Source organism: Cordyceps militaris, assembly GCF_000225605.1.
Source record: "Cordyceps militaris CM01 unplaced genomic scaffold CCM_S00002, whole genome shotgun sequence".
NCBI classification, from domain to species: Eukaryota; Fungi; Ascomycota; class Sordariomycetes; order Hypocreales; family Cordycipitaceae; genus Cordyceps; species Cordyceps militaris.
In genome coordinates this window covers 4,620,590-4,638,092 of record NW_006271970.1, presented here as the reverse complement: position 1 = coordinate 4,638,092, position 17,503 = coordinate 4,620,590, and the positions used below count along the sequence as shown (strand labels likewise).

Here is a 17,503-nt window from a genome sequence, read left to right as displayed (position 1 = left end):
TCAGACTAATCAGTGAAATTGCACAGGGACAAACAACAGCCTCAGATCTCGCTGTGGTACACTGTGCCGCAAACACTGCCACTGTTTGCATCGACGTTGTCCAAATTCATCCTGCACTACAGGCTGTGTCACCCATCTTCAACAAGAAATACGAAGAACTCTACACCGCATAAGGATACAGCGGCAAGCCAGATGGGTGATAGGTATAATGGCCGCGGAATGGACTCACACGTGGTAGAACCCGGCTCCATTGCCAGAGCACGAATGGCGGCTGAGCAGCGGCAGCAAAGAGACCCTCAAGATCCTGCACCAGCGTATTCTTCTGCACCGGGCACAGCAGAATCAACATCGTCTTCTTCCAGAAATAACAAGCAAAAGAGTATAGCACAATACGAAGGCGGTGCTGGGAAGATGATATCCAGACCAACCCCGATGCCGCAGTACCCGGCCCCCGAGACCCCGTCTCCGACTTGGATCGCCGGCTCGCCTAGCTCGTACCGACCTCCTGCCAATAGACCTTCACAGGCACCTCAACGACCTCCTCGCCCAAGCCGAATACCTTCCATGGTTGACCAAACCCGCCTGCAGGAACCTACCCCTCTGTTTATCGCGCCGGTGCGAACCATCAAGAGCCCCCAGGACAGCATATATAGCCAGCCTTCTCCCGGATCGCAATACTCTGCGCAGTACTCCCCTAGCACTGGATATATATCGGACCTTCCTTCCGCCAATTCGATGAGCCTGTCGAACCAACAGAAGAAGGGCGCCATTCTGGGACCTCCACCATCTAGTCGCAGAGGCGCGTCGTCGTTTTACTCGAATGCCTCATTCGTTTCTCCTATCATCGAAGAGAACCCGTATGCAAGGTCTCACGGCTCATATGCCTCCAGCGCTGCGATGCCAGACAACTGGGGTTCTTCTGTAGAGAACGATCGCAACATGAACGCGGAGACATTCTACGAAGAATCTATGACGGATTTCAGCCCGCAGTCAATTTACGGTGACTTCGGTGATGAGAAGCGGCTGGTACAACCTGTGGAGCTCGATTCTGCCGCGATTCCCAAGGTTCTGAACCAACAAAGACCTAGCAGTGCGAATCGGACACCAGCAGGGGTGGCAGTCAATGACGAGAGGAAGTCCTGGAATATCCTAGGTACTGCGAGACAGCCCGCCAAAGCGGGAGATGATGAGGCAGATGGCCACGACATTATTCAAGCCTATGCAGTCGCAAGCTCTAGTACTCCCGCTGGCTTTCGCATGGCCCAAAGCTCGTCAGCAAACAATACACGCAACTCAGCCATGAAACGAGGACTACGCATCGACATGGATGCAGTAAGAGAAGCAGAATCACGCGGCAGTCTTACTAGCTTGCCGGATCTGATCCGCAGAGCAACCAAACTTGCTGCCATGATAGACAAAGGCAAACGGCCTACCAGTCGAATGGACACTCTGAGCGATTTGCTTAGTGAGAAACAGCTCAGCGAGGGACGTGCAGATACTCGAGGTAGGTTTCTTTTGTCCACAATCGCGCTCCCCATTTTTATACTAAATTTTATTGATTAGGTGGCCGTCCAGCGTCAGGACTGTCCGATATGCTTGCAGCGTTCCCACCGCCAGTATCGACACCCCAGTTCAACAACGGCCCCAATCGATCTTCCTGGCTCGGGCAAGGTGGATGGCCGCTGAAATCCGGTCCGAATGGCAAAGCTGAGAAAGTGAATAAAGATGGCAGTCCCAAACGCCGGAGCTGTGGATTACCACTCTGGGCCGTCATTGTGGCTACGATCCTCCTTCTCTGCATCATCATTGCGGCTATCGCCGTGCCTCTCGAGCTTTTCGTTTTCAACAAGAGTGACTCCGCAAACACTGGAATCGAGAAGTGCCGAACCGATCTCACTTGTCTCAACGGTGGTACCAATGTTGTCGCTCGCGGAACCTGCTCTTGCATATGCACTGGGGGGTTCACTGGCTCAGACTGCGGTACTGCAGGATCAGTAGGGTGCACAACAACCGACATAGTCTCGACGGACAAGACCACGATGATAAGGAATGTTACCCTTGGTCAATCACTTCCTAGGCTTATCGCTGAGGCAAATTCCAACTTCTCCATTCCACTGTCAGGCACTTCGATCTTGGCCAAGATCAATACTAGTGGCCTTTCCTGCATTGCGCAAAACTCGCTTGTTACATTTAATGGTCGCTCTTCTCGGGTCACATCGGAAAAGCAGGCAATCCCAAAAGTGAGAAGAGCTCCACGGCAAGTCAGCGCTGAATGGGCCGCACAAATTGCCAATGATGCAACAGGATCTCACGCCACACTTTCGGATCCACGGCTGGCCAGCCCAAAGACTAACAAGGGTGGCATCATTCGCGTTCGCGCCAATGATGACGACCCCTTTGATGCTACTGATACTGTTATTGACTTCTGCCGGGTGTCGGTACTCTTTGTTCTTCAAGAGCGTGGCGTGAACAATGCGCAAGACGCGCAGAGTGGTGTACAAACCTTTCTTACGAAGATCACTACGGCGGATTCCAGCAATGGCCCCAAAATTACGCAAAAAGAGGCTTCTAATATTACTATCGGTAATGGTGGCTCGCTCAACCTCGTCAATTTCCACATTGACTTGGGAGATGGGCTTGTTGGGGGAGCAAAAGTTAGCTGAATCTGCAACCGGCATGTGCGACCGCAGAATCTAGCCTTCATTATGATGCACTTGCGATTCAAGATGAAAGGATGAACTCTTGTATAAGGATTGGAATGTACTGTTCTTATTTCGTTTTAACCATGACCTGTTTATAGCCACGCGGGCGATGATAGCACCGGCGTTGATGAGATCCGGACTAGATACCATATTGCATCTGTAGAAAAATTCCAAAAGATAGTAGCCCTCACTTTGCAATAATTTGATTGACATTTGCATCACAGGAGGCATGCTTAATTCGCACTTCGGTACAATATGAAGTGACTATTTCATGTGGCTGCATGACTACAGCACGCTCGTTGCCAAATTTCGTCTAACTCTTTCTTTCCCTTGTTGTTTTCTAATTATTAGTGTTTTACATTCTAAAGACACCGAATTTGGTATCTCCAGCCTTGACCTCGTTTCTACCGCCCATGGCAGCCTTGAGGCCAAGGCCAAGGTAATGTCTGGTATGCTGTGGGGGAATGATGCCGTCATCCTATTCCAACAAAGTCAGCGTGTGCATGAAAGTATCGTGATAAGTGTTTTTCATTTCGTGATGCAATACATACCCATAGACGAGCAGACGAGAAAGTGGCGTCGCTCTCACGGTCGATTCTGGCGCGGAGTTCAGGGTCGGCCTTTTGCCCAACCGTTTCCATGACAGCAGTCAACTGCTCGCCGCCCATTACACCGACACGAGCATTGGGCCACATCCACAGGAATCTCGGGCTGTATGCGCGGCCGCACATGCCGTAGTTACCAGCGCCGTAGCTGCCGCCGACGACAACAGTGAACTTGGGCACGTCGGCGCAGGCCACGGCAGTCACGAGCTTGGCACCATGCTTGGCGATGCCCTCCCGCTCGGACGCGGAGCCGACCATGAAGCCGGAAATATTTTGTAGGAAGACGAGTGGGATACCGCGCTGGGTACAGAGCTCGACAAAGTGGGCACCCTTGACGGAGGACGAGGCGAAGAGAATACCGTCGTTGGCGACGATGCCGACCTTTTGGCCGTAAATCTCGGCAAAGCCAGTCACCAATGTCGTGCCGTAGTCTCTCTTGAACTCGGCGAATTCGGAGCCGTCGACGATGCGGGCAATGACTTCACGGATAGGCATGGGCTTGCGCAGGTTGGTCGCGGCGATGCCGAGAAGCTCCTCCGGGTCGTAGAGGGGCTCAGAAAAGGTCTTTGCGGGTGGGTTCGTGGCGGCAGAGCGTTGTGGCCAGTTGAGGTTGCTGATGCTGCGGCGGGCGAGGACGATGGCGTGGGCGTCGTCGACGGCAAGGTAGTCGGTGACGCCGGAGACGGACGAGTGCATCTTGCCACCGCCGAGGTCCTCGTGGCTGACAATCTCGCCGGTAGCAGCCTTAACGAGAGGCGGGCCGGCGAGGAAGATGTGGCCCTGCTCCTGGACGATGATGCTCTCATCGCTCATGGCGGGGACGTAGGCACCGCCGGCGGTGCAGGGGCCCATGACGACGGCGATTTGGGGGATGCCTTGGGCGCTCATGCGCGCCTGGTTGTAGAAGATGCGGCCAAAATGGTCGCGGTCGGGGAAGACGTCTGCCTGGTGCGGCAGGTTGGCACCGCCGCTGTCGACAAGGTAGATGCAGCTATCGAGAGAGTGTTAGCACGCGAGCACTCGCGATTGAGCGATGGAGGAGCGAATCCCGGCAGACCCATAGCTAGGTGTCACTTACGGGAGCTTGTTCTCTTGTGCCACGGCCTGCGCACGAAGGTGCTTCTTGACGGTGATGGGGTAGTATGTGCCGCCCTTGACGGTACTGTCGTTGGCAACGATGACGCAGGTGACGCCCTCGACCACACCCACGCCGGTGATGATGCCGCCGGCGGGGACCTCGGCCTCGGGGTACAGCTCGTAGCCGGCCATGGGCGACAGCTCCATAAAGGTCGTTCCGGGATCGATGAGGGCGGTTACGCGATCGCGGGGCAGCATCTTCTTGCGGGCGAGGTGTTTGGCGCGGGCCTTGTCAGAGCCGCCCCGTTGGATCTTAGCCGAGAGGTTTTGCATCTGCGTCATAACGGCGGCCATTTGCGTCTGGTTCTCCCGGTACTCGTCGGAAGAGGTATCGACGCTGCTCTGGATGCGCGAGATAGCGGCTGCCTGGTGCGGCGAGGCGAGGTTGGCGACACCGCGCGCTGGGCGTTGAGCGGCGGCGACGGCGGAGGATTGGCGGCCAAGATGGCGGCTGAGGCGCATCGCCTGCTGCGAGGGTCGCGAGAAGGACATTGGAGGGTGTGTGATGATGGCGGAGGTAGAAGGAGGGGAAGCTACGCTCACAGGGAGCTCGAGTAAATTGCAATTTCTTAGTCTTCTTATGCTGGGAGAGTTCAGCTGAGCGAGGAAGGAAAAATGTAAGGTGTGTATCGCACGCAAACGGGGATGTAGGTAGTAAGACAGGCCTTAAGCCGAACCATCGCGGTCACGAAACCTGGGGTAGCCGTGTCGCCGCGTCAAGCCGCAGTAAGCCGACACGTGAGCCGCAGAACGTCCTCGGCCGCCATGATCCGGGGAACCGGCTCTTTTCTGCAACCCAACCGACCGGGGCTTATGTTTGTGTCTGCCACTTTTTTTTCTTGTGCAGTTTCTTTCCAGGACGCCCCGTTTCTCTTCATACAAAATCCGACCGTACGAAATCTACAATGTCCAGCTTCAAGGCCCTCCGCATCCTGGCGCGCCCTGCCGTCAGGCAATTGCGTCCCACCATCACAGTGACGTCGATGCAGTCCCGCCTGCACTCGTCCAAGCATCCCAAGGGGTTTGAGGCGCCCGCCACAGAAGACCTGGAGGAGCTGCGGGAGCGCGTGCAAGAATTTACGCGGCGCGAAATCTCCGAGGAGGTAGCGGCGCACACGGACAAGTCCAATGCGTTCCCCAACGCCATGTGGCAGAAGCTCGGCGACGCGGGCTTCCTGGGCATTACGGCCGACGAGGACGTGGGCGGGCTGGGTCTGGGGTACCAGGCGCACTGCATCGTCATGGAGGAGCTCTCGCGGGCGTCGGGGTCGATTGCGCTGAGCTACGCGGCGCACTCGCAGTTGTGCGTCAACCAGCTGCAGCTCAACGGCTCGCCGGCGCAAAAGGCAAAGTACCTGCCGGGGTTGATTGCGGGCACGAGTGTTGGCGGCCTGGCCATGTCCGAGTCGGGCTCGGGCAGCGACGTGGTGAGCATGCGCACGACGGCCAAGGCGGTGGACGGCGGCTACGTCCTCAACGGCTCCAAGATGTGGATTACCAACGGGCCGGACGCGCATGTCATTGTCGTCTATGCCAAGACGGAGCCCACGAAGGGATCCAAGGGCATTACGGCGTTTATTGTCGACACGACGACCCAGGGCTTCAGCTGCGCCCGCAAGCTCGACAAGATGGGCATGCGCGGGAGCAACACGGGCGAGCTCATGTTTGACAACGTCTTTGTGCCCGAGGAGAATGTGCTCGGCAAGGTCAATGGCGGCGTACGCGTGCTCATGGAAGGTCTCGACCTGGAGCGCCTGGTGCTCAGCGCCGGGCCGCTCGGCCTGATGCAGGCCGCGCTCGATGTGGCGCTTCCGTTTAGCCACCAGCGCAGGCAGTTTGGCCAGCCAATTGCGCACAACCAGCTCGTCCAGGGAAAGTTGGCCGACATGCACACCAAGCTGCAGGCGTCGCGCGCGTACACGTACGCGACGGCGCGCGCCGTCGACGAGCAGGGCACGGTTCGCACCGAGGACTGCGCCGGCGCCATCTTGTACGCGGCCGAGCGCGCTACCGAGTGCTCGCTGGACTGCATCCAGCTGCTGGGTGGTATGGGCTACGTGGAGGAGATGCCGGCCTCGCGCCTGCTACGAGAGTAAGTGCTTCGTCTGCTGGAGCGGAATTTGGGCTAACAGTGTGTTCTCCGTAGTGCGAAATTGTACGAGATTGGCGCGGGAACGTCGGAGATTCGGCGCATGGTCATTGGACGTGCTTTTAATAAGCAATACGCCAATGTCTAGGGAAAGCAAGTATTAGGCGGGAGCTATGGTTCCTACGATTGGCATCTTGGCCGACGTACGAAAACTTATAGAGGATATTATCATGACTGGCGCACGGCGGAGGCAGACATCATCTGCATGTATACTTGTTTTAACGTTTCGATAGACACTTTAAAAAAAAAAAAGGCAGCCTATGCTAGAGCACATCGTACCTGTCGTTGCGAAATCGCATCTATGTGCTGGCCGGACTTGTAAAAAGCGTCGCACGGGGAATAGCTTGTCAGTCCCCCGAAACTAAAGATATCACTTGTGTAGACGTCACGTCTAAGGATTGTGGCTTGCGTAGCAACAAGAGCCAGGGGCGTGTAGCCACAGGGTCTAGAAGGGCCAGTTCAAGCCACCTTCGGTGTTTGATTTAATTATGCTGCCTGGAAAAGTGGAATGTCGGTTGTAATTGCCCGTCGGCAGTAGTTAAGCAACTATTTGAGCTGGGAGACCGAGGGGGTCACACTCACAATTGGGTAAAAGCTGAGAGACGATAGATGGAGAGATAAAATTAATTCATGTTGAGTGCTGGACTATCTGAAGCTCTTTTAAAGACATGATCAGTGGAAATTTTTCTATCAGATTTCTTCCGCGACACGCTGGGAATGAGATATTGACGGAGCAGAGTCGTTGTCTATATTTTACGATTACTGTGCAGGCGATGCTTGAGCTGCCAGCAGGGAATTTTGTGGGTTAAAATATGGATAATTAAGTCATTGGCGATTGACTGGTACGTTGGGCACAACACCTCCAATTTGGACCAATTCGGGCACATTGCGATAAATTCCATCGAATTTGCACATCCGCAGTTTTCACTACACGCAATGGCCTCACGATTCACTCCGCTCGCGCGCAACGCTGCCCGCCGGTTCGCCGGTGCCCGCCCCGGTCTCTTGTACCCGTCGCCTACAGTGGCGGCGGCCACCCGCACCCTCCACGACGGACCGTCCCGTCGCAACAAGCCGGGCAGCCACTCCCAGACCGACTCGGATATCGAGATCCCCTTTCCGCCCGAGGAGGAGCTCCCGAGTGACCCTGTGCGCCGCGCGGGTGGGCAGTACGTCAAGCCGACGCTGCAGACCTTTTCCCTGGACAAAAATGTCGGCCTCGTCACGGGCGGTGCGCGTGGTCTGGGTCTGGTCATTGCCCAGGGAATGGTGTACTCGGGTGCGGATGTCGCTCTGGTGGACATGAATAGTAGGTCTGCTCGGCAGCTGGCAGAAGCGCAGTTTCGCTGACTTGTCGACAGAGGAGGAGGCTGAGAAGCAGACGAAGTGTCTGGTTGAATCTTTCATGCGAGAGAACCCCGATGCTGAGCGGTGAGTTTTCCTGTCTCGAACCATTTTCTCCCTTTTTCCATTCTATTCTCGCGATTTTCGTGACCGCCCAGTCGGCTCTTCGTCTAACAATTACGTCCCAGGGTCCCCAAGGTGACCGCACACTTCTCGGACGTCTCTGACCCCGTGTCTGTCGATGCTTGCATTGCGGAAGTTATCGAGCAGCATGGAAAGATTGACCATCTCGTCACATCTGCCGGCTTTACCGAAAATTACGAGGCCGTCAACTACCCCATTGATCGTCTTCGGAAGCTGTGGGCTGTCAACGTCGACGGCACCTACCTCTTTGCCACGTCTGTCGCGCGTCATCTCATGGAACGCAAGGCGCCAGGAAGCATGGTCCTGATTGGCAGCATGTCTGGTTCCATTGTTAACGTGCCCCAGCCCCAGACGTGCGTTTTCCCGCCATTAGAGACGAATACTTCAACGAGTGTTAATCAGCTATCTTTAGGCCTTATAATGTCTCCAAGGCTGGTGTACGCCATCTCGCAGCTTCTCTTGCAGTTGAGTGGGCGGATGTCAGCATCCGTGTCAACTGCCTGAGCCCAGGATACATGATGACGGCTCTGTAAGTGATTGACTTGTAAAGGGAACTTGTTAGGAGCAAGACCGATATCTAACAAGGTCTCAAACGCTAGCACCGGAAAGATTCTCAACGAAAACCCAGAGCTCAAGAAAAAATGGGTTTCTCTCATTCCCATGGGCAAGATGGGCGATCCTAGTGACCTGATGGGACCTGTTATTTTCCTGCTCTCGGAAAACAGCAAATACGTCAACGGTATTGACCTGAAAGTAGATGGTGGCTACACACTCACGTAAACGTCTTTTCTTGGAAAATAGAGTGTTTAAAATCGTGAGTTAGCGTACGGCGCAAAGGTCATCACCAGTATGGAATATTACAAGCGAAAAAATGACTCGGTGTCGCCTCTGCCGGCTCGGTGACCCCCCATGATGGATAGTTGAGTTGCGAAGTTTTTAGGATACAAGGAAGCAGTTTCAAGTTCTCCAAGGGGGGACATATGACGATGAGAAGCACGGTTGTGTTACGACGATCGAGATTGGCACTCAACCCAACGAGTTGTTTGCATGTCACACAAGAACATATTTGAGAAGTGCAAACACCTTGGTTTGGGGATACGAGTTGGTGTGCAAACCAGTTATCTGCGCTGGGATCGAAAGCGAATGCGAGTGCCGTGGATAGTCAACACGTTTGTGGAGCGTTGAGGATAGTTCGAATAAAAGCTGCCGATTAATTATAGTTCTGCTAGAATATTAGTATATCATTACTATAAGCTCGTCTGAAATTCTGTCACGAGGCCGATGCCCCTCAATGCTTGCAGCCCCCTTGGCGCAAAAAAAAAAGGCCGCGTGATGCACTGGCTATGTGAGACCATTTTGGTGCGGCTCAGTACTGGCTGGCGCGGGGAAGTCTGACTGATCTGCCGCTGCTTGGACAATGGGGGCCTGACTCGATGTGCCGATGTGTTTTGGTCCCTGTCAGATGGATTACTTGCATGGTGATTGGGTCGAAAAGGGTTTATCTTGGGGGATGGCGTGGTATGTATGGTATGGTATGTACTGGTAGAAGCTGCGGCAGGAGGCACTAGTGTCGTTGCTCTGGCGTGACCTTGAATCCATACCAGGTATCTGAAGGAATGGAACAACAGGATCTAGTCGAAACGGCAGTAACTAAGTGTCGGGCTAACTGACTCGGCATCATCTTCACGACTTATCCATTCAAGCGGTCTGCCTCTAGTGAACTAGTTATTATTATAGGCCGGTTTCGTTTGTCGATAATAGGTAGTTAATAGTGGGCGGTGGCACATGCCCATCTACAGTGGGGTGGTTCAGGCCGTGCATTCACTACCTACCTACCTAGTTAGACGACGAGGCTCAACTTTCAAGCAACAAATGACGTTGTTCTTGCACCTTTCTCTTGTCCTACAATTGTACAGATTATTATACCTGCCTATGTACACTTGCTACCTAGGTAGGTACCTGTCATTGTGCTTCTCTTGACCACGGTGTCAGCGTTTGCAGTGCTTCCTCCGTCCACGACGACTCGCAACCAACCCTTCCCCCCACCCAAGCCGCTCTCGGACTGCTGGTTCCTCGACTTAACTACCTCCTACCTACCAGGTACCAGACCAGACCGCGACCGACTGACTGACCTGACTTTTCTCTCGGCTTTGCCCTGCCCTGGCACGACCCTTCGCTCGACCCAGGTTTTGGTTTGGTTGGCATTTGGCACTCACTCCGACCCTGCTTGTCTCAGCGCCCAATTGAACCCGATTTGACTAGATTCAATCTCCTTGGACCCCCCCCCCTCCCCAGCCGACCTCGTACTACGACCACCGAAGCGGTGCAACACACTTCATTTCACTCCCGCTGCACCGTGTATTGGTCGTCGCTGTTTGGTTTTACCGCATCCTGGTCCTCTCAGGCCACCAGTACACAAAAAAGCAGCCTGTCACTGCTAAGGGCTATCCGGACCTCGTGCTGCGCCGACTTGTTCGTGCCTCAACGCCGGCCGGGCCGAATACTAAAACGCTCTTCTTCTCTAATTTCGCATTTTTGGCGAGCCTACGTCGGACACGATCAACTTTTGGCATATCGCAGCAATGGAGCCACATCGTCGAGTATAGACCAGGCCTCGCACCTCACTGGTCATCCGCAAACCTGCATTCAACTCACCTGCTTGCACAACACCACGGCGGCGGCCTCGTCGGCCTCGTCCAACCCTCGTCTCCAAGGCACCTGGGTATTTGGACCATTCCCTCCCCCCCCTCCCTCCTCTTTTCTACCCTTTTCTTCCATTTCATCAATACTTGCCGGCCTCTGCAAGCCTCTGCACTTTCCCATGGATTTCACAGGACCAATAACCCTGCCCAAGGGCATCTTGACCAACTCCAGTACCGTATACGATGAAGTAGCGGCCTATTCCACATTACCCGCTGACAAGGTGCATCAATACTGGCATGGTGAGTTCGATTCCCTAAACCTCTGCTACATAGTTGCTTACTCGCACGCCTCCCTTCAAGTATACACCACAACGAACAAAAAGCTCAAGGACCCCACTGCTCGCCGTCTAGAAAATTTTTGGTGGCATGTCTGGGGCAGTGACCGGTCCAAGCTTAGTGGCCGTGTTCTTGCCCGAATCTTCCACGACATATCTCTTGGTCCGACCATCGTTCCGCTAAGAGGGCCTGCTAATCGCTGGGAAGGGCCAGATGTGAGTTGTCGCCTCTGCCGCATCTCCTCTGCCGACCCCATCTGACCTGAGCGTAGGCCAGTCCCTTGACAATTGAACTGATCGTGGCTCACCTGCAAAGAAATTTCCTCGTCGAGCCGGAAAATGATACAGCATCGGCAACAAAGCAGAATGGCAAATGTGTCGGAGCATCCGCTTTCAGCGGTATTCGCCCATCACAACTGCCTCCTATCCTTAAAAAGATGGGCAGCTCGTCGATAAACATGACCAGGAATACTGCTCGCTTCGTCTCTCCTCACGAATCCGCAGAGGAAGATGGTGTCGAGAGTGATATTCCGTCATCAGGAAGTACATTAGCAAACGGCTTCGACATCGCGAGACAAGAAGTTGTTGACACTGAAGCCAATGTGCGAGGAAGCGCCACGTTCCAGAGATCACAGTCGCCTGCAGCAGCCCACGAGCCAGCTTTTGCATCGCCGAAATCTAAAACGCAGCCTGTCCGTAACCCAGGGAATTCGCAAGCGCAACAAATACGAAACGCTGGTCAATCGCGCGGTGTTAAAGATACTGCTCGCCAACAGTCAAATACAACGACAAACATTGTGGACAGTTTCGCGCAACACGACGTCAAGGAAGCCCCAAAAATATCGGCTCGCGATAAAATGGTCCGCGGCAAGCAGCCAGTGATGCGCCGCACTCAGTCAAGCACCATACCAGATCGACTGAGGGAGCACTCCACCGCCAAGCCGACACACTCCCTCTTTACTGTGGCGACTTCCTCGACAACCAATGTAGCTGCTCAGGGGACTATAATCGATCAGGCTGGAAGCGTAGCAAGTTTACCTCAGTTATCGACCTCAAATTCTGCCAAATATGAAACGAGCTCGCACGGGGGATCCTCCGCCTCGTCTGTACTAGACGCCCGTCTGACACCCACACAGCCAAGTAGCTCTGCTGTGCTACCCCTGGGGCGCACCAAAAGTCAGCTCACGCTTCTCTTGGAGCGTGAAAAAGAAAGGTCGCGCAGTTAAGGGCCAGACAAGTCGCGGGGCCGTGGCTAACCCGGAGCAGGACGTGCTGATTGCCTACCTTCACAGCTTCGCAAGGAAAGCAGCTTCACTACAGTAACTAGCATATATCTATAGACAGGTTGGAAAATAGGACGGGATGCATTACTCTGGCCTAATACAACTATAATTAATTGATGTGCTGCCCAAATAGAACCCACCTTCGGCGATAAACCGCGACATGACCTCTCCATTGTAGGCCCAATCTTCAGCGTCCTACAGACCGTCAACTTCATTCATGACCTCGCGACTTATTGCAATATTACACAAAATAACATTAAGCTGTCGTAGCAAACCGAAAGGACGAAAACAAAATCCAACTAGTTTCAAAACTTTAGAAAGCAAAGCTATTAGCCCCCCAATACAAACACTCTTCAAACCAATTCTTCCCTACGCGCGAGACCAGCGCTCAAATGAACATGAATCCAATGATAACAATACTTAGACCCTTTGCTTTATAAGATCCAAAGAACCGCAAAAGAAACGCAAGTGCGTGCCAGATAAGGAATAAATTAAAAACATGATACTTTTTTCTAGTGCAAAGGCACATTTCGAAAAAGAGCAGAAGCACACAAAAAGAGACGAGGGCGTGCGGATCAACAAGCTCATGGAAAATGAATGACGGATTGGGAAAAGGGCATACAGCATCAAGGTGGGCTGGGGGTCAAAGCGCAAGTGAACATTGCTCAAGAAAACGAAGAAGCAAGAGTATCATATATTGAGTAGAACCAAGCATGGCTCGACACCTTTTGGGCGTAGTTCGGCTCAGCAGCAGACGGCACGTCTCTAGTCATGCAGTCCAAACATCTTCCGCAGGGCGCCAAACTTTTTCTTCTTCTGCGGGACCGCATCTGTGACAAGGTCGTCGTCCATGTCGGCAGTGTCTGCGGGAACCATGCTATGTGACGCGCTGCGTCGTCGCATAAATTTGGACTTGTTGGAGCTGGTGTTGATAACAGCATCTCCCGCTGTAGACGGGCGGTCTGGCGAGTGCTGGTGGTCGGCTCCGAAAGCAGTCGTCTCCGTAGGCTCGGGAAGCGGCCAGCTTGGACCGCGCTTGTGCAGCGGTGTGTTGCGAAGCGCCTCCAGCTCTTGCGGGCTGCGTTCAAGATTGACATTTTGCCGAGCGGCGGCCTCTGTCAGGTCGCGGGTGACTCTGTTCGCAGAGTCCTTCTTACGTCTCAGTAGTGAGATGAAGCTGCCGCGTCTGCTGTGTTGGGGCCGGAATGGCTTGTCGGCATCTTCGTTCAGTGGTAACGGTCCCCGGCCGGTGACAGGGCTTCCGACAACTTGTGTCAGTTGAGACTGGGTGAGAGCGGCATTATCAAGCATGGGAGAATCAGGCCCAACGATTGCACTGGAGGCGGCACGAGCATTTGACTTCGTGCGTAACGACTTCGGTATGCCTTTGCCCTTGGACTTTGTTTGTGGTTCATCGTCCTCGGAGCTGGAGTCTGCAAAACGGCTCTGGAAAAAGTTTATGCCTGCATATCCTTCTTCTTCGTCACTCGAGTCGTCAAATCGACTGTTGCTCTTACCCTTCTTTGATTTGGTTGGCGTCGACTTTCCGAAGCCGGGCATGCGTCTTCTGGTAGGCGGATCTGCCGACTCGCCACGAAGGGACTGGCGCAGGCGACCCGCACCAAAGCTGCTTCCCGTTGGAAGAGATGAGGCGGAGTCGCGTCGCGCTCTGAGAGCAGTTTCGTCGGCTGTGGCTGGTGGCTGGCGCATGCTGCCTCGCATCGAACTGCGGAACTCGTGTGTACTAGCAGAGCCAGCCCGCGCACGTGTGAAGCTACTCTCGCTGGAATCAGAGCCGCGGCGACGCAACGTCGTCTTCATGCCAGCGCCTTGCATTGCAGACTCGGCGGAAGCAGAGCCATTCGCTCGAAGACTTTTCGTGTGCTTCGTGGAAGAAGTTGAGTTCACAGGTGCATGATATGACGCGGGACGATCAGTCGCGCTTACCGAGGGCCGTGTTTCCAAGCTGCTCAAATTCACAGAGTTGTGACGAAGTGACCGTTTGACGCGGGGCGCAGAGGTCGGAGATGTTGACCCAGCCAAAGGCCGGGGAAGAGACTCTGTGTCGGCGGAGACAGGCTGCTCTGGTCGCATAGACTTCCGAAGACTGCCACCAAGCTTTCGAGGTTCAGATTTCTGCACGCCATTGGACTGGCTTTCTCTCATTGACTTTCGCATACTGCTACCGTTCGCCTTCGACTCTGGATGGGTCGGGGTAGCCTCCGGCGTACTATTATATGATAGACTTGTGCTTGGTGCAACCTGATACAAGCGCTTTTTTGTGGGGGTCGTTGTTTCTGCATTGGCCTTCGCTGACTTGCGTAGGTTGGTGTTCGCTGATTGGGGGCTTCCTGGACTCGTTTCCTCGCCTTCCTCCATGGCTTCGCATTCTAGCTGTCGCCGCTTTGCAGACGAGAGACTCTTCCAATAGGCCTTGGCGTTCTCCCAGTCATCCGGGGTGTCGCTTCGATCGACTGTTTCGGCAGCTGTAAGCTCCTTCTTTTCAGCGATAGGTTTGCCATTCGCATTCTTTGCATTGGGCGAGCTAGTTGGGCTTTCTAGAACAGCGTCCAAAGACAAAAAACCATCGCCTTCTGGTTCAGCGATCTCTTCGTAAGCATCGCTGTACATGTCTATCTCTTCTTCCTCTTCCTTGATATCATCCATGAGGAGGACGGTGCCATTGGAATGACCATCAGTAAAATCTAGTTCTCCGCTGCCCGAAGAGCTCTCATCATCATCCACACTGACGGATACCACCTGTTCATGCTGTTCGGTTTGCGGCAAGAGAGGGCTAGCATGTGAAACTGCTATTGTTGGTACAGCATTTCCAGAGAATTGGTTGCTTTTCGTTGAAACGCCATTAGCACCACTGTCAGCTTCAACTTCAGAATCAACGTCATCATCGGATGTATCCTCCATTAGACCATCTTCTGAGCTTGAAGCTTCTTCCTCTTTCCCCACAGACGGAAGACCAACTGGTAAGGGCTCTCGCGGCTTGGACGTGTTAGGCGCGATAGGAAGCGCAGTTGAAGCAGTTGCAGCGGCAGCTGCAGCTGCAGTGGGTATTTCGTTCTGGACGACATGTTCAGGTCGAACTAGCGGTCTTTCCTCTTGCTCCTTCGGTTTCTTCTCCCGTACGCTTCCGAAGCTGGGAAGCGCCGGTCTGGGGGACATGGTCTCCTCTTTTTCAACCGAGACGGCATCTTTTCTGCTTCCCTTGCCAATGATGCTGTGCCACGACTTCTTGGTCTGCGGACTGGAACTAGCAGCCTGTTCGGCAGCATGTTGCGTTATAGGCTCACTCACGACCACTGTACTTCGATCATCCCAACTAACTCTGAAGCTCTTCTTGCGGGCCTCGTCGGGAGAAGCCAGGGAGCCAGGGGCTGCCGAGACGTCCGATCCATCGTCAGAAGGTGAAACAGCTCTGGTAGGACTGGAATGCTTCAGGGCAGACTTGCGAGGGGAAAGTGATCGTGAAGGCGGCTCGTGTCGCACGACTAATTGGTCTGTTGATGCTGCAAATCTGGCAGAGCGAGCAGGGCTCTCTGAAGGTTCTCTTGAAGCCACAGCTTTCACTTTGGATTTCGCGTGTGGCGAAGGAGTGGCGCCATTCGCCACATTACAAGATTTTGCTGCATTTTCCATAGGAGATGACCGGACGGCATTGCTCTTCGCAGATGCAAAGGGCTGCTCAGCTTTTATACTTTCCGGAATAGAGCTGTGCGGTGTTTCTGTTGCCGCTAACTCAGGGACCGCCAGGGCAGTGGGCTGAGTCTGCCTCTTCTTCTTTTTCTTCGTTTTTGGTTTCGCTAGTGAAGCATCTATCTCGGTCTCCATTTCTCGGTCCGGTTGAGGCTCGAGTGCCGCGATGGGGGGTGACTGAAGCTCTGGTACCTCGTCGGATTCTAAGACAGGCGCCTTTGTTCTTGCGACGGTCCCACGTGAGAGATGGGAACCAGCTCTCGACAAGCGAGGCTGTTTCAGCTCTTTAGGTTGTTTTGATTGTTTTTTTTTGGTTTGAGGCCTCTCTATGACTTGTTCATACTCTTCGTATGTAGCTTGCGATCGGGCCTCGAGTTGGGCCCTTGGCACCATGCGCCGAGAATTTGGGTCGTATACCAGAGGCTGATCGTCTGATTGAAGCGAGCTTAAGCTTCTGCTAGGCGAGTGCAGTCTTGCGCGGGGATACGAGAAGTTGATTGACGGGCTGACGCTCCCAGGCCGTGGTTCGGATGGCGCACGGGTCGAGGAGAGTTGAAGTTCCGAGGCTGTCCGGCGCACTGTATGCAAATCGTGGGCGGCAGCAGCAGCAAACCAAGACCCTTTCTGGCCATCTCTCATCTTCTCGCTCGCTGTCCGAAAGTTTTGGGTCTGCAGGCCAGCGGAACCTTTGCGCGAGGAGCTGTTTGGTCGAGACGAGGGCTTGTCGGTGTTGGGAATACTTGGGATAGGAGGTACGTCATAGGATACCGGCGCTGGACTGCGGCCGGGCGATGGCGATCGGAACGTGCGCTCCATCATTGAGCCAACACTGGGGGTCCTTGTCAGCTCGCGTCGCTTGCCTGTGGAGGAGGACACAGATGGGCTCCGCCGCGACAGTCTTTTTGATTGTACATCGGCAACATTGGTCGGACTTGTAGGTCGAGACCTCAAGGCGGCGGCGGCGGCGGCGGAGGAAAGAGACGCATCGGAGGCGCGACGCATAAAGGCTGAAGCGGCGGCGGTGGCAGCATTCGCATTGGCTGTCTCCTTGGTCAAGGGCTGCGGCGAGCGAACAACATACATGATTAGCACTGGAATATGATCATAAAAGGCGAGGTTGTTGGAAGGAAAATCGATTCCGGCCGGCTAGGCATGATCGTTGACGGTTGAACAGTAGCCGGTAAATCAGAAAAGTTTAATTTCCATAGCCAGGCTAGGTACCTCGAACAGGCGCGAAACTTACCTGCACTGGTGCAGCATGTTTGCGACCAAACATAATGGGCAACTAGGCCGCTGTAGCCTTGTGCAGGTTAGGGGCGGATGGGCATCAGAAGAGGGAATCAGTCGATGGTTCCATGAGCAACGTTGTGAAGGAACAAGAGCTTCTTTTCGAATCTGGGCTCGCCGAGGAGCGCGCACTACAAAGCCTAGGACGGGTGACGGGTCAAGCATGG

At 54.2% G+C, this 17,503-nt stretch overlaps 6 protein-coding genes across 6 annotated transcripts; 4 read left to right on the top strand and 2 right to left on the bottom strand.

Moving 5' to 3' along the window:
- Positions 1 to 264: 264 nt before the first annotated feature.
- CCM_03374 (uncharacterized protein) lies at positions 265 to 2,663 on the top strand (the record flags this gene model as incomplete). The annotated part of the gene is made up of 3 exons (XM_006668525.1): positions 265 to 1,504; positions 1,564 to 1,911; positions 2,305 to 2,663. The coding sequence occupies 3 exons, from the start codon at positions 265 to 267 to the stop codon at positions 2,661 to 2,663; spliced, it is 1,947 nt and encodes a 648-aa protein (XP_006668588.1).
- A 394-nt stretch (positions 2,664 to 3,057) lies between these two features.
- Positions 3,058 to 4,936, bottom strand: CCM_03373 (methylcrotonoyl-CoA carboxylase beta chain; the record flags this gene model as incomplete). Its single annotated transcript, XM_006668524.1, has 3 exons — positions 3,058 to 3,180; positions 3,254 to 4,298; positions 4,386 to 4,936. The coding sequence occupies 3 exons, from the start codon at positions 4,934 to 4,936 to the stop codon at positions 3,058 to 3,060; spliced, it is 1,719 nt and encodes a 572-aa protein (XP_006668587.1).
- Positions 4,937 to 5,349: 413 nt separating this feature from the next.
- On the top strand, positions 5,350 to 6,540 carry CCM_03372 (isovaleryl-CoA dehydrogenase IvdA, putative; the record flags this gene model as incomplete). The annotated part of the gene is made up of 1 exon (XM_006668523.1): positions 5,350 to 6,540. The coding sequence occupies one exon, from the start codon at positions 5,350 to 5,352 to the stop codon at positions 6,538 to 6,540; it is 1,191 nt and encodes a 396-aa protein (XP_006668586.1).
- Positions 6,541 to 7,529: 989 nt separating this feature from the next.
- CCM_03371 (D-arabinitol dehydrogenase ArbD, putative) lies at positions 7,530 to 8,861 on the top strand (the record flags this gene model as incomplete). Its single annotated transcript, XM_006668522.1, has 5 exons — positions 7,530 to 7,906; positions 7,935 to 8,024; positions 8,126 to 8,434; positions 8,494 to 8,610; positions 8,651 to 8,861. The coding sequence occupies 5 exons, from the start codon at positions 7,530 to 7,532 to the stop codon at positions 8,859 to 8,861; spliced, it is 1,104 nt and encodes a 367-aa protein (XP_006668585.1).
- Positions 8,862 to 10,902: 2,041 nt separating this feature from the next.
- CCM_03370 (uncharacterized protein) lies at positions 10,903 to 12,284 on the top strand (the record flags this gene model as incomplete). The annotated part of the gene is made up of 3 exons (XM_006668521.1): positions 10,903 to 11,023; positions 11,084 to 11,274; positions 11,331 to 12,284. 3 exons carry the CDS (start codon positions 10,903 to 10,905, stop codon positions 12,282 to 12,284), a joined length of 1,266 nt encoding a protein of 421 aa, XP_006668584.1.
- Positions 12,285 to 13,106: 822 nt separating this feature from the next.
- On the bottom strand, positions 13,107 to 17,501 carry CCM_03369 (uncharacterized protein; the record flags this gene model as incomplete). Its single annotated transcript, XM_006668520.1, has 3 exons — positions 13,107 to 17,195; positions 17,293 to 17,334; positions 17,427 to 17,501. 3 exons carry the CDS (start codon positions 17,499 to 17,501, stop codon positions 13,107 to 13,109), a joined length of 4,206 nt encoding a protein of 1,401 aa, XP_006668583.1.
- Between the last annotated feature and the right edge of the window lie 2 nt (positions 17,502 to 17,503).